Source organism: Saccostrea echinata, unplaced genomic scaffold, assembly GCF_033153115.1.
Source record: "Saccostrea echinata isolate AGI-Se365-2 ecotype Australia unplaced genomic scaffold, CSIRO_AGI_Sech_v1 ptg000054l, whole genome shotgun sequence".
Lineage (NCBI taxonomy): Eukaryota > Metazoa > Mollusca > Bivalvia > Ostreida > Ostreidae > Saccostrea > Saccostrea echinata.
Genome location: NW_026889803.1, coordinates 28,064,652 through 28,086,733, shown reverse-complemented (window position 1 = coordinate 28,086,733; position 22,082 = coordinate 28,064,652). Strand labels below are relative to the sequence as shown.

Below are 22,082 nucleotides of genomic sequence, written 5' to 3'. Positions count from 1 at the left end.
CTTTCAAAAATCTTCTTCTCAAGAGCCATTGGGCCAGAAAAGTTGAAACTTATGTAAAACCTTCATTACATGGTACAGATTCAAGTTTGTTCAAATCATGACCCCCGGGGAAGGGTGGGGACACAATAGGGGATCAAATTTTTACACGCAGTCCCCTTGCCATCTAAAAGTACCCCAACACAAAAGCCTTATTCGCATGACATGAAGTCTATACATGCATGTAAATATAGAGTTGGGTAGGATTTGTTATAAAATAATTGTTTTGGGGTTTTATATCAGTCTGACAACATTTATTAAGTCACAAATATTAAAAGATTATTTATGAAAAAGTCCTGGGGTCTTCCATATATATCATGGGGAGAGTGTCCTGTCCTCAGACACCTATGGTCTACAGGAATACTTAAGTAAGGATTTGATTTACATAAGGCAGTAAATATACACTTTCTCAATACCTGGTTATCTTTGGCCAACAACCGATAGGACTTTAAAGATGAAATATTCAAGATATTGAATGACAAGGAAATCAAGGTGATTTTGTTCACAAGTGAAACATCTGTGAATCATCTGTGAATAGTCCTTTTGCTCTCTGATTTCTTTTACTTAGTCGTTATAAAAGTTAACTATTGAGTACAGTGCCAGAGAGAAAAAATCCATTTATTTTGAAAATTTGTTGATTGCAACATAGTGATTTTCCATAATCTATATCTACAAAATACATTACTGATTCTGAAAACCAACTGTTAGAAGTTAGTTAAAGGAAGTATCTAATGCAATGGTAACCTTATTAAATACACAATGCCTATTAGTGGCAAGATTTACAAACAGAAAGTAATATTAAGCAATGTTTTCAATTTCTTGTCTTTGGGTGACAAGATAATTATATTAAATATGTTTACTGTTTTTTAAATAACATTTCAGTGTTTGAGTATAACTATTTTTTGGTTATACACTGTGTATATAAAAATATATTTACTAGTACACGTATAACACAAATAACCTGAAAATAAAATGTAATACGGAAAAGAATACATCTACGTATTGTCTTCCATATTTTTATTCTAAAATGTTTAGGGCAATATAAATACATGTTATTACGCATTTATAATGGTGTCCGCTTGGTTGAAGTTGCCTGAAGAATAAATTTGTCGGAAGGTTATCGAGAAAACCTCACAATATCTATACAGTAGTGTCATTAATCTTCCCTTGAATGTACCTCCAGATGCGCAAAAGGAACGTGACACGATTTTGGGACATCTTTTCCACACCTTAAAGAACTTGCGCGATTCTAGTAAGCTGAGAAAATTCGCTTTTTTGGAGGTCAATTAAGTAGTGACAGATTAAGGTATACACAGTCATTTACCTAATGAATATATAAACAATGAAATCCTTCTAAACTTAACAGACATAGACACAACATTCAATTACGTTTTCGTCATAACTTTCACTACAGCTGATCAGGAGTATCAATGCTTTGTACCTATAAAAGTGGTTTCAAATCAATTTATTGTTCAGAGAATTTTTTTAAATTGTTAATTGGAATGTACTGTAGTTAAAATTTTCAGAAAGGCCGAGTGACTGATTTCAACAGAAAATTATTCCAATGTTTTTTTTTTAAGTGGTTCGAATACTTTTCGGCCAGGCAAATTCATTCATTTTTTCGAATAAATGTTGGTTTTTGTCATATTTTGAAAGGATACATTGAACAAAAAGGAAGTAGATTTCTTCAGGGACAACCCACTTTCATATCTACTACATTTATGAATATCTATATATACGTGCTATATACAATGGTCATACATGTATGTCAAGGCCTCGTAATTTAAGTAATGTCCTGAATTTTGAAGGGAAAAAACTTCAAATTGGACAAATTTATTACTGTAGAACTGTTTGAAATCAGATGGCTTTTGTGATAGCCAGGGTTATTGTTTTACACTTTGAAAAGGTTAACCATATGCAGTTACTTTTAATATTTCGTTTTAAAATGGCAATTTAATAATGCTTAAGAGAAGAAAGTTCCTTGTAAGCAATTTTTTATTTTATTTGAAGCACATTTTAAAAAAAAAAAAAAAAAAAAAAAAAAAAAAGAATCGTTATCAAAAATTTTCAGGTATCTATGGCATAATGGATTTGTAGTCTCCAGCTAAGGAAGATTAAGTTCTAAAATTATCCTGTCTAGGTTAGTGACACTATTTCAGGACATCATTCCAACTCCTTATAAAGTACATGAGCGAATAAGATGAGAAAAATTATTTCCTTCCACTATGTTTCCACTACGCGAGTAAGACATGAGTTTTTTGTACATTTTAATGAACGTTGATATCAAAGCACTGTGGCACAATCTGTTACAACAAATTGCAATCTTTTTCAACAGAAATTTAATTTTGCTTGTAAACTATCAAATGATGGTTTAAAATTTTACGGTTTTTCCGGAAAATGTCATTCTTTTATTAGAAATAGATCGATTATATGTTGGTTTGCATCAAATTTTCAAGATACATGCTCACACTTCATTTATTCAAATTTTAAAACGAAGAAGACTTTGGAAGGGGTATGCATTATAAATTTTCGATGTCTATTATAATCATTGAATTTCGACATCTACGTTTTACATTTGATATCAATTCGTATGCCTTCCATTTTAATTTTTGGGATTTATTAAGTTTAATTCCACGGTGCTAGAATTTTCTTTAAATATTTGGGTCTTGGTTGTCAATCATACAACCTAAAGCCACATTCAATTTCACCTTAAATTCCTGCCAAAAGTAGGAAGTCATGAATACTACAGCAGATTCTACTATATGATCTGACTGAATGTTTACGTCTCTGTTTTTGTTAACCAAATAGCTTTCCTCAGATGATAAATAAATGTTTTCATATTCTTACGTTCTGAGTTTACAGTGTTGATGTTTGTTTGTTTGTTTGTTGTTTAACGTCCCTCTCGAGAATTTTTCACTCATATGGAGACGCCACCACTTGCCTGTGGAGAGCTGCAAATTTTGTCCTATACTCGGCACTCAGGGCTATTGAGCAATGAGGGATCTTTTTCGTGACAGCACCTACTGCGACACGGGACCTCGGTTTATACGGTCTCATCCGAAGGACCGGTCTCCACGTCCCACAGTGGGATTCGAACCCGCGATGTAAGGATCAACTCCTTACTCCGCGACATTAGAGCGAACGCTCTAACCACTGCGCCCCGCGGGCGACTACAGTGTTGATAGTCAAATATTAAAACAAGGATAAGCAAATGGTAAATAATTGTTAGGTACTTTACATGTATGTACATAGCGAAAACATTGTCAAAAACTGCATAATTTTAGTATGTAATATCATGTTAAATTAAAAAATCTATTTACTAATGTATCTAATCATCATATAAGGATAATGTCCATTTGTGTGACTTTCATTTCGTCCTTTTATTGTCAACGTATGTGGACCAGTAGAGAAATGTTTGCCAACGTCATGCAATATCATTGTTCCCAATAATTATGTATATTTACATTTCCAAATATTTTTCCTTAAGATTCTTTGCAAATTAGAAAAAAGTTCATGTTGTCATGAACTACCGTAGGATGAGTAAGAATAGTAAGTTCCTTTGTGATGTGACTAAAGTCAAAAAAATAGTGCAAACTTTATTTTAAGAAAAATGATCGTTGAATGACAAAAACATGTAGCAAGTCATCAGAAAAATAATGTAAATATAAGATATGAATTTAAATTTTGAGAATTCATGCTAACGCGCTTCATGAAATATGCCGGCGTAAAGCGTCGTAGTTCATGTCAACATGAATTCTAAAAATTAAATTCATCTCTTTAATTAACTGTTTAATATCAATAGGTAGCAAGGGAATTTAAGTTTGGCTGAACTGAAGGTCAAATTCACACAAAATTCTCAAATGTTACGCTCTCTATTGCCCTGCAAAAATCTGTAACATTTCCGGTACATATCTTGACACACCATATTGGTTTCAGCTATAGTTTGCCTTTTGTCTATCTCGATGCAATCAAAACGAATCTGGCCTATAACTTTGTTACTTCTGGTTTAGTTTTAAATATTTTATCCTTTTTGTTTGGATATTAAGATTTTCTGACCTGTGTAAATTCTTTTGACTAGTTTTTTTTAATTAATAAAATCTTACTATGTTATTCACAATAGCTTTTGTAACTAGAAATTTCAACAAAATTTTGAGTAATATCTATTTCTTCCATCAGAAGGAAAAGATAATAAAATTGTTCTAGAAATTACTGATCGGTAGACTGGAGATGCCCATCATACTTAGCCTTTTGAATATATAATAAGTGTAAATATTTTACTTCTTGTTGACCACACTTCCAAATGAATGCTTTATGGTGTATGCTCAGAGTGTCATAAAAACTTGGGAGCATGTGTGAATCACATGAAACGGACATGCAGTTAAAAACCAAATCTGTTCTTTAAATGCAATATGAAGTGTGCTTCAAGAATGTTTTTTAAACTACAATTTTTCTTACAAATGTTATTGATTACTTACATTCAAGGTGAAAATATTCATCTGAACAAAATTTCTACTTTATACATACCGTTTTCCTATACTGACGAGGGGGTTCCTACTTTTTCTTTGGCGGAAGGATCGGCAGAACAACTGGCTTATGATTTTCAGGATCAGATTGTGTATATTGTTGGTGAGTTTTTTTTATGCAAAAATATTTATTAAAAAAGAAAAAAATACGAAACTTTCAGCTAATAATCTGGTACGCCTTTATGTTAAAAATATTTTAAAATTCTGTTATACAGATCAGGTAGTATTGTTTAATGCATAACGAAAAATTTATTATCCGAAGTACATGTATAGCAAAAAAGTGTCAAATACAAAATACTATGTAAAAAAAAGTTCATACTGGACCTAAACCAAAATTCAAAAAGTCATACTTGACTCTCTTATGTCTGATGCAGTAATGAATAAATATAAAAGACAGAGGCCATCCTTCATGTTTCGCCATTGCCATTAGCTTGTCTTCATTAGAACTTGGGAATTTTTTCATCGCAACCATAAAACCTAAAAAAATAATTACAGGGGCATCCAAAGTAAATGTTATCGATATATCCAAAGTGGAAAATCCACAGATCCTTTATCATAAAGTTCTGGGTGATTTTGATCCAACTGATGTAGAATTCTGCGGAGATCATGTGTTTGTCGCTTTGGATAATAATAAGGACAGAGAAGCTGGGAGAGTAGTCGTCTTCAAGAAATATAACAAGAAGTATAACACAATGGAGGCTGTTTTAAATATCACAGGTACCTTAAAGTCTTTTATATGTATTTTGTATCTCTCTCTCTCTCTCTCTCTCTTAAATATTTCAGAAGAAATGAATTAAAATTTTGCACGGGTGAGATCTGTAAAAATTCCAAGAATTGTTTTAATATTTCTAAATGATAAAATTTCAGTTGGACCTTTGCCAGACATGCTGCTTCCAACCTCAAACTGCAGAACTGTTTTAATCGCTCTTGAGGCGGAGGCATTTCCTAAAAATGGTAAATTGGTTGACCCTGAGGGTGGAGTTGGACTTCTGAAGTTTCAAGGTGTAAACATCACTTCCTCAACTTATTCCTACAAAAGACTAAATTTTCACAATTTTAATGATAGGTAAGACAATGAAAATTACCACTGACAGAGTGTCACCTACAGTCCTAAATTAATTACTGGTTCACTAAAACGTACACAAGAGTAATTAATCAAAAAATAACTTATCTTAAAATCATCTCTTTGACCAAGAAGATGAATGTGGGTATAAAGAACTTATGATAAGTAGTTTTCATGAATTCATCTATAACCTCATAATGAAATGTTTCATCTCTTGGTTTCTATATATGGTATTAGTGTAAAATATTTGTGTGATTTGTAGATGGAATGACCTGTCAAAATCTGGTGTACGATTTGTTTACAAAGAACAAAACAACACGTTTTCTCAAGATTTAGAACCTGAGTATATCACTTTCAGTAAAGATGAGACGAAAGCTTACGTTTGCCTTCAGGTAAATGAAAGTTTCACAACATAACTCGTACCTGAGTTAAGTCATCCTTCATTAATTAATATATTGCATATTTCTTTCTAATTTGATCAGTATCTCTATAATTCCCCGAGAACAGCAAATAAATTAAGGCATACGATTGCGTGCGCATTTATAGGTGGTTACTAAGGCCTTATTTTAGTTAAATCACTCCTTACAAAATACCGAAAGGAATAATCCTTTGGCGTGCCACTATTTATGCATTTTATCTTTTATCTCAAGAGCATATTGCAAAAATTGCTCCATAAATTTATCAGTCTAAAGCCCCATAATTTACAAACCCCTTTTCCAAATACCAATTGAAATACATATAAAATTTAGGCAAATATTGAAAAAGTTAAGATTCAGGAATTTCTATCATGAAAGAAGAAATGTTCTTTGCTAGAAACCTGAACTTGCATATGAATCAAATTAAATAAGATTTTGACTGTGTTTAATAGAAATGACCAATATTCTTTTTGTCTTTTATTTGTTAGTCATAAGGGAATTAAATACATGTAATCAGTGTGAATTATTTCTTTACATTATAGTATATACTTATGAGAATATATGGACCATGATATGGTCACACAGGTTATATAAAAGTTACTATGTTTGACTATAAAGTACTATAAATCCATGGACACTAAACATGTTTTGAAATACGAAATAAACAGATACTTTAGACATGCATCATAGTACATCTCTCTTACAATTGTAACTCAATACCACCATAAACCATAACATATCGCAATTTAAGGGAAGGAAAAGAATGAGTGTGGATACTTTGTTACGGTTCCAAATTTCTATTACTTTAAAATCAAACACAAGGTTCAATGTCATACATTAAAAAACGAAAAACTAAATCAAAACCAGAATGCAAAACAAGTAAAAACATTCTAAACTCAAAAAAGAAACAAAGCAAATTAAAGCAAAATAAAAAAAAGTAAAAGTTCATTTTTTAAAAAATTCATTCGCTCATGAATGAGTATTATGCACGAATTTGGAAAAAAAATCAATGGTTCAGAAAACGCCCCCTTTGATACTTTCAAAGTCCTCTCTGAGTTTAAACAAATACTACCCTACTGAATATCATAGATATAAAATCGCAAGCAAGCCATCCTCAAGTACTACTATACTATAGATCAAAACGCCTTCTAAAGCTTGATATGTCACTGTATAGAGAAGTAGCTCTTACGAACAAACATCATTTGCTCTAAGGCAACGGAAACCGACGAACATTTGTGCAGATCTAGAGGAGAGACGAACATTTGAAGGAACAAATTTAAGAGAACGCAGCTTTTGATATTAACATTTATTTTTGTATTTTCAACTTAGTTTTTTTTTTATATATATATGAACTTTCAGGAATGTCTTTGCAACACCTCCCCCTTTACCCTCTCCTGTTCACCACCTATAGATGGAAAAGCAATTTCTAACAGAATACACACACATATTTAAAAACATATTTTTAAAACAAGTGTTCATAAGAGATTAGTCACCAGCATAATATTATGTTATAAATTTTGAATAAAGGGGGATGTAAATGCATAATTTATATAAATTTAAGTACATTCAAAATTTAAAACCATGATAATAAGAACAAAAACAGGTTAGAAATGTAACAATATGTCAGTTATTTTTAAACTTTTTTTGGCCATTACGTGCTGTATCCCACCGAACCAGAAAGTTCATAATATTTCTTCGGACCGTTCTGATCATATCTCACATTTCCAGATCACAAATAACAAATTCAATCTTTTGACAGTGTACTTTCTACCGTTCAGTTTTGAACCGATTCGACTCGTTGACCAGTTGTCATTTAAGTTTAATAAGGTAAATGCTTATTATATACGTTGAAGTAAATGTCCACCTTTCCTTCCTGAAATGTCCTTGATCAAATACAGGTGTATTCGTGCAAATGTCCTTAGCCTTTAACGAAACGGTTTCCCAAATGTCCTTGGTCGCACCGAATCCATACATTTGTCACACCCTCTTCGATCATTATATGAGGTAAAATTTTATTCACATTTCATTACAAATGTTTTATCACTATGATTTAAAAATGAAAACTATTTTTATTCATAGTTTTGTAATTAAAAATACATCCGAAAATGATATGGCGGCTGAAACAAATTGCTGGAAAGCCAAATGATATAAGATAATCAGATTCAAAATTCATAGCTCATGGCATCCTGAGCCTGTGGAAAAAAACTTTTCTCTCTGGTCATATGTAAATTAACTTTGTCATCTCTATTAACTTGATTTAAAAGTAGATTTTTTTAGTTTAAAACTCTAATAATTTGTTTGTCCATCAATTTAACAGGAAAATAATGCCATAGCTGTGGTGGATTTGGAGACTGAAAACATTACAGCAGTTCACGGACTTGGTTTCAAAAACTGGAGTAATTCTAAACTCGATGCTAATGACAAAGATAATGGTAATGTAATGAAGCGATTTTAAACCAACAAAGTCTTTTGGAAAAATAATTTTACGTATCTGCTTTTCTTCTGACTGTAAGATTGTACACCTGATTATCCTTTTTCTCCTCTAGAAATTGTCATTAGATCACTTCCGGTGTATGGGATGTACCAACCTGACGCTATCCATTTGGTGAAAATGAAAGATGTTGAATACATCATTACAGCCAACGAAGGAGACAGCAAAGATTATTCTGGATATCCACTGAATATGACTGGTTTTAGTGAAGAAATAAGAGCCAAGGACATCACTTTAGCAAGTACTGTATACTGAATTGTAGATATAATAAGCAAGGAAAAAAGCAACACCTCTCTTTCTTATACATTTATCTATTTTCTATTCTCACATAACATTAAATTATTATTTTTCATAGATAATTCCGAAGTCACAAGGTGGGCATATCAGAACAATGTAGAGAATATCTTGGATGATACAATTTTAGGTAATCGCTCTCGTTCGTTACAAATGCTTTGCTATCACTCATTAAAATACGAATTTTATTACTATTTTATTATACGTTTGAGTTACTTAAAATTGAAATTTCTGTCTCAAAGATATGTTTGACTCAGTTTAATTGACATTTCTGTTTTAAAGGTAGGCTGCAGGTTACAACAGAAAATGGGCGATTAGCGGACGGAACTTTTGATAAACTGTACACATTTGGTGGAAGAGGATTAACTGTTTGGAGGGCTGATTCAATGACTAAAGTTTATGATAGCGGAAGTGATGTAGAAGATACTCACGCAGAATCAAGACCCGATCTCTTCAATGCAGATGCTAAAACTGACGCCATTATTAAGTCCACAACGGACTCTAGATCAGATAACAAAGTAAATCATATCTTTTCATAATTTGATACCATGCATTGCTTTTTTTAAAGCAATGAGGCGATAAACAGTTAATGTCCAACATATATATTTCCACATATATTTACAGTTCTGTTAATGTTGATATCTTTAAAGTAGATGAAAATATTGAAAGCATGTCTGATAGAACTTTTCATTATTTATCGATGTAAAAAGTTAAATTAATTAATGGCGTTAATTTATGCGCAATAATGATTTCCTTTTTAAACATCAAAGGGTCCTGAGAGTGAGAGCCTTGCAGTTGCCCACGATGGTAATAAAGTGATAGTCTTCCTTGGAAACGAGAGACCAGGTTCTATCAGTATATATTCATTTATTGGAAGTATGACCTCACCAAGTTTTGAAAGTGTTTTCTCAGATATACCTTCTTCGGAGGAATCATGGACACATGCTTTTGACCGGAAGGCCATAAGTTGTATAGATCCAGAGGATCTAAAGTAATTGAATTGCTCACACTTTTAAGTGCCATAGAATAACAACATACATGTATTTTAATTTTTTAGGTTCTTTTATTTTAAGTAGCATAAAATAAAAGTATATTTGAATTTCATACAATTTTTTGATATGTCAATGATGTTTAATTTTGTAATAATTTTGAATACTTTTAGATACATTCCACCACATCAAAGTCCAAGCGGTAGACCTCTATTATTAGTGGCCGGTTCTGCCAGTGGCACTTTTTCTATATTAGAAGTCAAAGGGATCAATATTGGTAAGCTAGGCTTATTAAGATTGTACTTTTCATTCAGATTATTCATTAATGTTAATTAATATGATTAAAAATTAGTTTGTATAATACCATTTTTATGTTACAGAAAATATCAGAAATGAGGGATCTCTAAACTACTCACGTAAGCTTTTTTTCTTCACTATGTATTTAAAAAAAATAATTTTATCCCCTCTTTCTACAAAAAAGTATACATATGTATCGTTTTTAATCGTCCGTCTGTCGATCAATTCATCATACTTTCTTACCATCACAACTCGTACATATTCTTTGTTTCGTTGTTTTCATTACTTTTTATTTAATATCTAATTCTTTTTCAGAAAGGAATGTCCTTCTCCCTCTGTTAGGAGTGTGGATTCATGAAATGATTACATATAATATATAAAATATTTGTGTAAAAATTGTAATCTTTATTATTGATTTTACTGTCATTTATTGTGATATTTAAAAAATAAATAAAAATAGTTTGAATGATTGGAAAAAAAGGAGGGTTTTTTTTTTGAGAAAACACTTCCTTAAAGAAATCATATTTAAGAATAATGAGTGTGCTATTGTTTAGCTTCTACTACAATACAGAATGGTGTGAATGATGATTTATTTTGATTTAACAGTACTGTAAATTTAGCACCTTTTCAGTGCATGTGAGTTTTAACAATATTTGGAATAGAATCGATGAGACCTGCCTTTTAAATATTTTCAATGACATTTAAAGATTAGGCGACATATATGACCTTCGTTTGTTTGTTTTTCCTATCAGATTATGGGTCGTTAAGTACCCTTTCACGTGTGAATTGTCAAATGTATGAAAAATAATTATATAATTTGAATCGAATAATCCACTTTAAAAATTATCGAATTCTAAAGGCTCTAAGTTTTGAACTTTTTGTCGACTTAAAACGGTTTTAAATTATATGAAATGTTTTAATTACAAAAAATTTCAATAACTACTAAATAAATTGCAAAGGGTTAATGATAACACAATTTTCAACAACAACAACAAAAAACTCTGTCGTGTAAAACCAACCTCATATATTCATTTCACATGTTTTAAATATATAGGTTACGGTTACTTTTAATGAAAAAGGCAAGTAATTGGTTTTTTTTTTTTTTTTTAAATTTCTACTTTATCAAAGATGAATAAATCTTTATGATCGTATCGTATGAAAACATTATCTTCATTACATATCACAGAGGAAAAAAACAGATTCAAATGCCTTTTTTCTAATCTTTACAGAATTCTATCTTTAAAGTGCATTGCACTGATATTCTACCAAAGAAAATGCGTCATTTACCAACTAGGGATTATGAAAATGTGTACGTTGGGAAGTTAGTACCAATTCGTAATAAGATTTTTGCGTTACAAATGTTAATGTCGAGGCTGTCCTTCCACATGCGCATGAGATGGGTCGGTGCGTGACTACCTCACTAAGTTTAGATATTTGATCACATGACAACCCAATATAAATTCATCAAATTTAGTCAAACTAGAATTCATACTCAAAATACCCCATTTATGAAGTTGTTAAAGTCAAAAATATGTTAAATATGAAAAATAGCATAAAGTCCTTTCAAAATCTTCTAATTTTCTCACATATATTATTTTCCATTTATGGGCATTGTGAGAATATTCATTTAGAGAAAATTTCTGACTTATACGTGCCATTTTCATACACTGAGGCTGGGACGCCGGTTTTTACTTTGGTTGGAGGAGCTGCTGAACAACTCGCTTACGATCCGCAGGATAAAATTGTATATATTGTTGGTAAGTTAAAGGATTTATATTGTATATATATATGTATATATAATTTATGTATTTATTTTGATAGCAAACTTAAGCTTAGCTTGAGGTATAAACCGACTGCAGATATCTACAAATATTTGATTCATAAAGCAAGGTTTAACTAGAAAGGAGAAAAATGCATGAGAAAAAAAATGAATTTAGGAAAATGATATGAAAATATCTAAACAAAAAATATTAAAATATTTTTAAAGCCATCTTAACCGGCAACATTCTTCTTCTGCTTCTGCTTTTGTGAAGCGTTGATAACTTGTCTAAACTTTATAACTGAGTTTGACCATTTGCCTAAAAATTAATTTTTCTCCTCTAACCCATCATTTTGTATATATGGTACAAAAAAGTATTCCAATATCATTGATTTTTTTTTATCCCAAACAAAATTCTACTAAGTTGAAATTGATAAAAAAATATATATATGACTTGTGTTTACAACCTTAATACTTTTTTTTTATTGAGTTATTTGTCATAAATTTAAAGTACACCTTTTCCCCTCATTATAAGGAAAGAAAAACGTCTTCTTTGAAAAAGTATCAATTTGAGATTCCATATTTACAAGTTATAATTTCAGGAGCGTCCAAACTCAATGTTATAGACATATCCGATGTTCACAAGCCAATAATTCTCTTCCATGAGATTTTAGGCGATTTTGATCCCACTGACGTGGAATTCTGTGGAGATCATGTGTTTGTCGCATTGGATAATAATCAAAATAGAGAGGCTGGGAGAGTGATCGTCTTCAAGAAGTATGATAAAAAATATGATACAATGGAGGCTGTTCTAAATATTACAGGTACACATTTCTAATGATGACAAAAAAATCATGCCATGTTTCGTCAAAATAAAACAGCAATTATATTTTTTTTTCATGAGAATATAGTTGATGTAATTAACTTTTTGATAGCTTTTGACTATACCAGCCCAGTTAATAGTAGCATATCAAACGATGAACATGTGATCTGTCAGCTACAAACTATTGTTTATAATATCAAGATTAACATTAACAATTGTTTTCAGTTGGTCCCCTACCAGACATGCTTCTGCCTTCCTCACACTGTAGCACTGTTCTGATTGCCCTGGAGGCGGAAGCTTTTGCCAGAGACGGCAAATTAGTGGACCCAGAAGGCGGCGTGGGACTGTTGAAGTTCCATGGTCAAAACATCTCAGCCTCATACTATTCGTATAAAAGGCTGAATTTTCACAATTTCAATGATAGGTAGGAATTTGCACATATATTTTTATACTTTGATTTTTTTTAAATATAACTATATATATATATATATATATATATATATATATATATATATATATATATATATATATATATATATATATATATATATATATATAGATAGATAGATAGATAGATAGATAGATATTAAAAATAATCACTTTGTCATTTCACGATGTTTTAGTGCCACAGCTGTATTCATTTAATTTTTAATTCATTTTAATAATTAATAAATAAAACATAAATAAATAAAGTGAAAATATTCAGTACAGTACTCAAATATTAGAAATGATTTGATCGACCTTTTTTTAGGTGGTCGGACTTGTCAAAATCCGGTGTACGGTTTATCTATAAAGAAAATAATAATACGTTTTCCCAAGATGTAGAACCGGAATATATCACTTACAGCAAAGATGAAAGGAAAGCTTACATTTGCCTTCAGGTAAAAAGGATTCTTAAATCTCTTTTTTTTCAGAGTATATATTTTAAAATAAATAAATGCAATCAGTTTCTCTTTTTGCAGCAAATCGTGTTTACATAGTCGTATAATGCTATTTCATGATTTTGTACCCGATGTAACATTGTAGAATCATTTCAATATTATTCTCAATCGGAAAGAAATTATAATTGTCCGAAAAATGATGTCAAATTCATTTATAAATGATGCATCAATTACTTTGAAGATGACCGATTATTCCATTTTTAATTCCATCTGTGGCTATTTCTGGAATTTGTCTAGGAAAACAATGCAATAGCAGAGATAGATTTAGAGACAGAAAACATAACAGCAATTCACGGACTTGGATTTAAAGACTGGAGGAATTCTAAACTTGATGCCAGTGACAAAGACAATGGTAAATTAATTTTGATAAAACTTTATTTTTCTTTGACGAAAAAAATCACTCAAAGATCGTTCATTCCAGCTGTGTTGTTATTTTAATTTTTTCACAACCGCCAAAACCTGAAAATTCCGAATTTTTCTGAGAACTTTTCTTTTTCAGAGTCTTTGGTAATTTTTGTTGTCAAAAGATGTCGAATTCAGATTTCATCTTTTTCAGGAATTCATATTAGACCTTTGCCGGTGATGGGGATGTATCAACCTGACTCCATTCATGTGATAGATTTTAAAAATGCTGAATACCTCATTATGGCTAATGAGGGTGATATTAAAGATTATTCAGAATACCCTCTGCATAAGACTGGTTTCAGTGAAGTTGTGCAAGCCAAGGAAATTATGCTATCAAGTACAGTTTTCCTAGATACCGTATAGTAATTTACTGATCAGATATTGGTTCGTTTTATTTCCAATGAATTTTTAATACTATACTTTTAGATGGTTTAATTTTCCTCTTTTTTTACTAGACAATTCTGATGTATTAAGGTGGGCGAAAGAGAACAACGTAAGGAATATCATGGGCGATTCAATTTTAGGTACTCTAGTCTTTTGACATTGCAGGGAAAAAATTTTTAAGTCAATAAAAAATGAACAAGTAATAGATTTCTGTTGATAACTCTCTCTGTGTGTGTGTGTGTGTGTGTGTGTGTGTGTGTGTGAGAGAGAGAGAGAGAGAGAGATAACGTTATAAAGAGGGTGTGTGTGTGACTTGTTTTGAATAATCTCTATAATTTGAAAGGAAGGCTGCAAATAACAAAAGAAAATGGACGATTACCCGATGGTACCTTTGATAAACTTTACACATTTGGTGGACGAGGATTTTCTATTTGGAGGGCGAATACAATGACCAAAGTTTATGATAGCGGAAGTGACGTAGAAGATACTATATCACAATCAAGACCTGACTTGTTTAACGCAGATGCAAAAAAGATTCACGAAGTTGTAAAAAAAACGATGGATAGTAGATCGGATGACAAAGTAAACCATCATTACTGTTCTAATTTTAAAAAATTAAGTGTATTGTAAGTGTTATTTTTACACACAATGCTTACTGAAATAATTGTTAAACACTTAATGGATAAAGTACACTTGCTATGATTATATATATATATATATATATATATATATATATATATATATATATATATATATATATATATATATATATATATATATATATATATATATATATATATATATATATATATATATATATATATATATCCATTTCAAAGGGTCCTGAAAGTGAGAGTATTGCAATAGTTCATGAGGGCAACAGAATTATAGTTTTCCTTGGCAATGAGCGACCAGGTTCTATCAGTATATACTCTTTTAATGGAGACATGTTCAGGCCCCATTTTGAAAGTGTGTTCTGGAACATACCAAACTCGGAGGTAACATGGACGGAAGCCTTTGACGAACAGACCATCAGTTGTATAGATCCAGAGGATATAAAGTAAGCCTTCAAATAGAACATTTCTACAGATAGTTTGGACTTTCATGCGTTGCTGACTACAATGAGGTGACGTAAGCTTACCTTCTGATCGTAGGAAACAATGTTTGTACCACTAATTTGTGTGAAATACCTTATTTTATTCCTGCTAACGCTTTTTCTAGGGTGAGATAAACAGACTACATCAATGTTCGACAGTTTGGTGTGACGTAGATATATATATATATATATATATATATATATATATATATATATATATATATATATATATAAGTACATGTGTTACTACCTACTGAAAGTCCAAACTATTGATAGATTTGTAATATTAATGTATAGGAAATCTCCAATCCATCTAATATCATCTTCGCTAGCCAAGGGTTTCCGATCCGAAATCTACAAGTAGAGTAGATTTCGGATCGGAAACCCTTGGCTAGAGAAGATGATCTAGCATATAATGTACTTTCAGATACGTTCCACCACATCAAAGTCCAAGTGGTCGTCCATTGTTGTTAGTGGCCGGGTCTGTTAGTGGAACTCTCTCCATACTAGAAGTCAAAGGCGTCCACATTCCTATACATGACGTTAATATTGTAGGTTAATTAAATGTAAGTGTGATAAAAAAAATTATGTGGGTATTTTCCCTCCCCTTACAAAATTTTTATATACATGTACTAGTATATATATCTATAATAAATAAAATTCGATTTTCTTTACAGGCAGCTCGAGGAGTAGTGAATTTCATGAACGTTTAGGTAAGTTCGTTTTGAACCGTTTATAATGTTCAAACTGTTGTTGAATATCTAAATCAATACTGTTATGGATAATGAACTTAACATAAAGATGACCTAATCGAAACAAATATAACAGAAATTTTAAAAGTGAGGGGTCCATCCAAAAATTGGGAAGACTTGCTTCTGGCTCCAATATTCACAATTTTTTTAGTGTGAAATTATTGGGAGGGCGAAAATATGAAGAGTTGTTTATTATACATAAAATATTTATTTGATGTTGGAAAGTTGTGTAAAAGGAAAACATATTGATAGTTTTGCGCACAAATGACTTACGAAAGATATAAATGCCATATGAAAATAGGCTTACAAAATATGTGAAGTCTAAAACATTTTCGAACATATAGAAGATGTTTAAAATGGTTTAGAGTTATGTGAAAGGTCAGCATCGTCAAATACTGAATGCATCCTATCGATACCTCTTTATTTCCGACACACAAGAAAAATGTGTCTTTACTAATCAACAATTTTCCAATGAGTACATGACTATAATTAATCATGTACACATTGGCAATTGAAGATTGTTTAAAATTAGTGAAAGACAAATGTATCATTGTGTATAAATGAAGAATGAAAAATCATCAATTCAAAACGTAAATATCGCTAATCGCTATGGAAAATTGAATCTCTAAATCAAACTATCAGTTTTTTTCAGTTACTGTACAATTGTATTATGAAGAGATCTACTGTATAAAGAGACATTTTCGCCCCCGTTTTATTTTCGCCCCTTTCGCCATACTCACAGGTGGGCGAATTAAAGGAACACGGTATAATTCCTTAAACAAAAATATGACTGGGCGAATATAAAACGGGGCAAAACTGTTAGCAAGTATGAAAGGGCGAAAATAACAATGGGCGAAATTAACCTTTATACAGTATACATGTATATTATAGATTTCCATGTATACTATATTGTTTGAAAATAATTGTATGATTGGGGTCATATATAACTAGTGTTCTCAAAAAGACATAAAATATGATCGTAAACGCCTTATCATTTCTGTTTGAAATCTTTTGATCATATATACGATTACTTAGTAATTTTAAAACTTTATTTTTTTTTTTACAGAAAGAAGTGTGGAAACCCTTTCTTTCCTATTGTTAAGAGGGTTGCTTCATTTCTCATTTACATTGTAATTTTATGTTACAATGCCTGTTTTAACTTTATGTATCTATTATAATTTTGATTATTTCATGTCACATAGTGTGCGCTCTGTCAATCAAGGAATTATTGTTACATATTTGTTGTTTATTAGCGAAAGGAAACAGTTAAATTTATCAATCTATAGCTAATTCCAAATTTCAGATTTTTCTGAATATTTACTGCTTTATTAATTTATATGCTTTTGTTATAATAAAATATTGTTTACACTAACTATTATAAGAAATACAAAATAATTCATGATTCGTGTCCGGTCCACATCCTTCTTATGGATAAACTTAGTGAGTTCCCATTTTACACATAGATTGCTTATAACCTGATAGTGTGTCATGACGTTGACCCAAGGTCATTTGTGTAAGTTCAAGGACACTGACAGAAAAAGTTCATAATTTGTGTGTTTCCGTATCTTCCTAATGGAGAATAATGTAGGGAGTATCCACGTCACACAAAGATTGCTTATGACCTGAGGGTGCGTCATGATCTTGACCTATAGTCACTGTAGAAAAAAAATGGATGAATAATTCATCCATACTTTCCAAATAAAGGAATACTTGAAAAACTGTTATTTAGTTTTTCAATGTAATAAAAGCAACGTTCTTATTAGTATTGATGTTTTATTAGGATGCGCCTTAGTTTCATTCATTAAAAAAAAATATAGTGGTGAGCCTAAAAATAACTAAAGAGCGATTAAAAGAATTTGAAAATGAATAAATGATATGACAGAATAGATTTTTGGACTAGCATATTATGAACAGGGGCTCATGGATTTTAATAAAGAATATTATATAACAGACGTAGTCGCAAAACAAAACCCAGCTGGAATCGATAGAGCAAAAGCCATGACAAAGAACTGGATATGATGGGCAGAGAATGATTAGTTAGGTGTTGGCAACTTGGAAATATATGCACAGTGTAAAGATATGTACAGTGTACATATATTCAGAAAAGTTGGTTCGTTTTGTTTGCACCATGGTTGACATTAGGGCAGACAAGGTTTAACGTTCAATTTTTAGGGGAAGAAATCGAGAGGATTAAAAAAAGTCGGAATTCCTAACTTCTCACTCCCAGTAAGTTAAAGAAAAACAAGAGGCCCATGGACCACATCGCTCATCTGAGCACTTTGGCTACAGAAAAGCAGAAATCAGTTCAGTATTAAAAGGTTTACATATATGTGGTCCCTCTTAACCCCCTCCCGAAGGAAAGGAGGAGGGGTTCATGATTTGAACAAACCCGAATCTACACTCCCTGAGGATGTTTGCATATAAATATAACCAATTATGACTGTGCTGTTCTTGAGAAGAAGATTTTTAAAGATTTTTGCTATATATCTTGAGACCTTCTAATGTAAAACTTTGATCCTACATTGTTCAAAGCCCTACCCTACCCCCGTGGTCATGATTTGAACAAACTTGAATCTACAGTCTTTGAGGATTCTTCCATATAAATATGACCAATCATGACTAAGCTGTTCTTGAGAAGAAGATTTTCTTAGAAGATTTTATTCAGTCTACACTTTCTTATGTAAAACGTTGATCGCCCATTGAGGATCCACTCTACCCCGGGGTCATGATTTCAACATTAAACTTGAATTTACACTACCTGATGATGTTTCCATATAAATATGACTAATCATGGCTTTACTGTTCTTGAGAGGAAGACTTTTAAAGATTTTTTCTACATGTGTTCTTAGTAAAACTTTAATCGCCCATAGTGGCCTCACCCTACCCCTAGGGGCCGTGATTTGAATAAATTTGAATTTACACTAACTCAGGATGCTTCAGTTTAGATATGACTAACCATAGCTTTGCTCTTCTAGAGAAGAAGATTTTTCCTAAATATTCCCATTTAAAACTTTGATTGCCCATCATAGCCCCACTATATCGTCTCGGGTCATGACTTGAGAAAAACTTGATTCTACACTACCTGACGATGCTTCCATATAAATATGACTATTCATGAATTTGTTGTTCTTGGAAGAAGATTTTAAAAGATTTTTTTTCTATATATTCTTACGTAAAAAAAATTTATTGCCCTTTTGTCCCCACCCAAGCTACCCCCGCGGGGATATGGTTCCAAAAAACTTGAATTTACGCTTTGTCAGGAAGCTTTCATATAAGTCTTCAAGCCAAGCCCAGTGATTCTTGAGAAGATTTTTAAATGAACCTACTCAATTTTCACTATTTGTCAATTTATCTCTCCTTGGAAGAGGACGTGGCCCTTCATTTGAACAAACCCCTTACCCAAGTATACGTGCCAAGTTGCTCGTGATTCTTAAGAAGAAAATGAAAAATTTGAAATTGACATTTATTGTCATCACCACAAAGCATTTCGATGTATCTGAGTAGTGTTTTCCCACTCTTCTTAGGAATTGATCTTGAAACAGATGCCATAAGTTATGCAAAAGCCAAAACATTCACTTTCCACAAGTGCTATTTCCTGGATTTATATATGGCAATTTAATCAAACTTGGGCAATTTATCATGACCTTTATTAATGATGAATTGTAATATATACAAGTAAAAGGTTAAAAGCAAGATTTTGTTCCCCAGAGTTGATGCGGAAGGAAATGCGTCAATCTAATTAAATTCAGATTTCTTAGATCCTTATGTACTTTATATATGCCTTATATACACTCTTACGCAGAGTGTATACGGCGCGGATCTAAGAATTCTGATTTTAATTAGATTGGAAAATAGTTCTTATGAAGAGGAGGGTCGAAAAACGACGTTTTTCTACAAAAACCTGGTTCCCAGCATTACTAGCTCCTGTATTTTAAACCAAATCTGTTATGGAATATGATTACATTATTCTGCAAAAACCTGTAGTGATTTCAAGAAACCCTACTTAGTCAATTAATTTTCATTTTTATCCAGGAGCCAACTGTAGGCAGAACACCACGTTTTTGTACCCCAAAAATCTGGTTCCCAATTCCTCTTACATTTTTGGCGGTATCCATTTAAATCATTCGGAATGTGATTATTGGTATCCTGTAAATGTACATTAAAGTTTTGAATGGGGGGGGGGCAAATTTTGTTCGAAACTTCATTTTTTTTTTTTTGGCCTTTTGTAAAGACAAAAACATTCTTGCTTCATTAAGGAAGCTCTAAACACTGCACACTAAAGAGTTCTATTTGTAGGGTAGTTTTATTCAGATGGAGTGATCTGTCCTTTAGTTAGAAGAAAAATATAATAAACTGAAATTTACTGTTAATGACACAATTTGTAATTAATTATAAAGTATTCTTAACGTTATATTAGACGGAGATTAAGTAATTGAATTCATTATTTCCATTAATTTTCTCAATGTAAGTGAATGAAAGTGATTTCTGTTTACAAAAATAGTTCATTGTCTTTGAACATTTTTCCTGGAGAAATAATGCAGGTACCCTATGTTGAAAATGAATTAGAAACACTAAATAGGAGCAGCATTTTATGATACATTTTCTCAAAGTCCAAAAAGCATTTTTCATTAGTATTTAGAGCTTCGTTAAATTCTTGAATTTCAGACTGATAATGGATGTACCATGCAGGTATTATATGAAATGCTAATATAAGAGGTCCATGGACCACATGCTCAACCTAGCATTTTTTACTCAGTTTGATAAATCCTCGTCTGAGCAATTTGATAAATGTATATAATTTGCAGCATAATTATTCCGGCTTAATTTCCCGCTATATTTACCCAGGTGCGAAAGAAGTACGTGTCCATTTAGAGGCAAATACTGTCATGCATGTCAGCATATTTTTTTTTTATTTTTGTTTTTTTGGTTGCAGGTATAATGTTGAATCACTGGTAAATTCTATTTTTTGTGGGCCTATATTGTTACACATCTCTGTCATGGCCATCACACTTCAGTTTCTATAATAAATAAGGGACCGGTTCACTGTGATTGTAAATGATACAGGATGCAGCCAGAGCATATAGAGATTCTACAGGAAATCGCTGCTCTTCATTTGCCACAGTGCAATAAACCCTAAGCTACTCAATGACTTCTGATCGCCTTTAATTTACTAATGTACTTATTTCCCGGCCATTCGACGAGCTATCACGCTTTTGACATCATAGACAAAGACAGCACTACTACCGAGAGAAGAGAAACGGTCAAACCTAAAGATCACGTAAGTTTGCTTTGTTGAATCAAATAATTAAGAGTCTGTCTTGTTATATTGTTATACCAAATTTGTCACAAAGAACAAGTATGTTATTTTAAGAAATGTTCATTCATGGTCAAACGCCAAGGTCATGAGGAAGTTCATTCTAAACATTGCCTTAAAATTTTATTACAGCAAACACAAAAAAATGGAAGTTATCAAAGATTGTTTTCCTTTCATCTTGTTATTTCATAGTAAATATTCGTTTTATCATAAGAATGATTGAAATTTTGACTTACTTCATGATCCTGGGCCAGACTGACAAAACCATGATATACATATTTAATATGCATATCATCCTAGAAGTTCTTCTGGGATGCAGGAGTTAAGAAGGGCAAGGTGAATAGGTATATCTTCTACTGGACACAGTACATTTTATTTGTTTATTATTTATTGTACTGAAGCCAGACGAATCGAATTTTATTAATTCTACCAAGACAAATGAAGACACTGAAACCCAAGATCAATTGAATTATTTAATTTGCATTATGCTGTTTCTCGT

At 31.7% G+C, this 22,082-nt stretch overlaps 1 protein-coding gene across 1 annotated transcript; it reads left to right on the top strand.

Annotated features, from left to right (window-relative positions):
* The first annotated feature begins 4,404 nt into the window (after nucleotides 1-4,404).
* LOC133204755 (uncharacterized) lies at nucleotides 4,405-16,077 on the top strand. The gene is made up of 20 exons (XM_061340497.1): nucleotides 4,405-4,662; nucleotides 5,055-5,276; nucleotides 5,427-5,625; nucleotides 5,885-6,014; nucleotides 8,356-8,470; nucleotides 8,585-8,770; nucleotides 8,885-8,953; nucleotides 9,106-9,341; nucleotides 9,594-9,814; nucleotides 9,986-10,089; nucleotides 10,193-10,228; nucleotides 12,471-12,692; nucleotides 12,917-13,115; nucleotides 13,443-13,572; nucleotides 13,870-13,984; nucleotides 14,189-14,374; nucleotides 14,493-14,561; nucleotides 14,765-15,003; nucleotides 15,261-15,481; nucleotides 15,945-16,077. Exons 1-20 carry the CDS (start codon nucleotides 4,446-4,448, stop codon nucleotides 16,075-16,077), a joined length of 3,249 nt encoding a protein of 1,082 aa, XP_061196481.1. The 5' UTR covers nucleotides 4,405-4,445.
* Nucleotides 16,078-22,082: the final 6,005 nt, after the last annotated feature.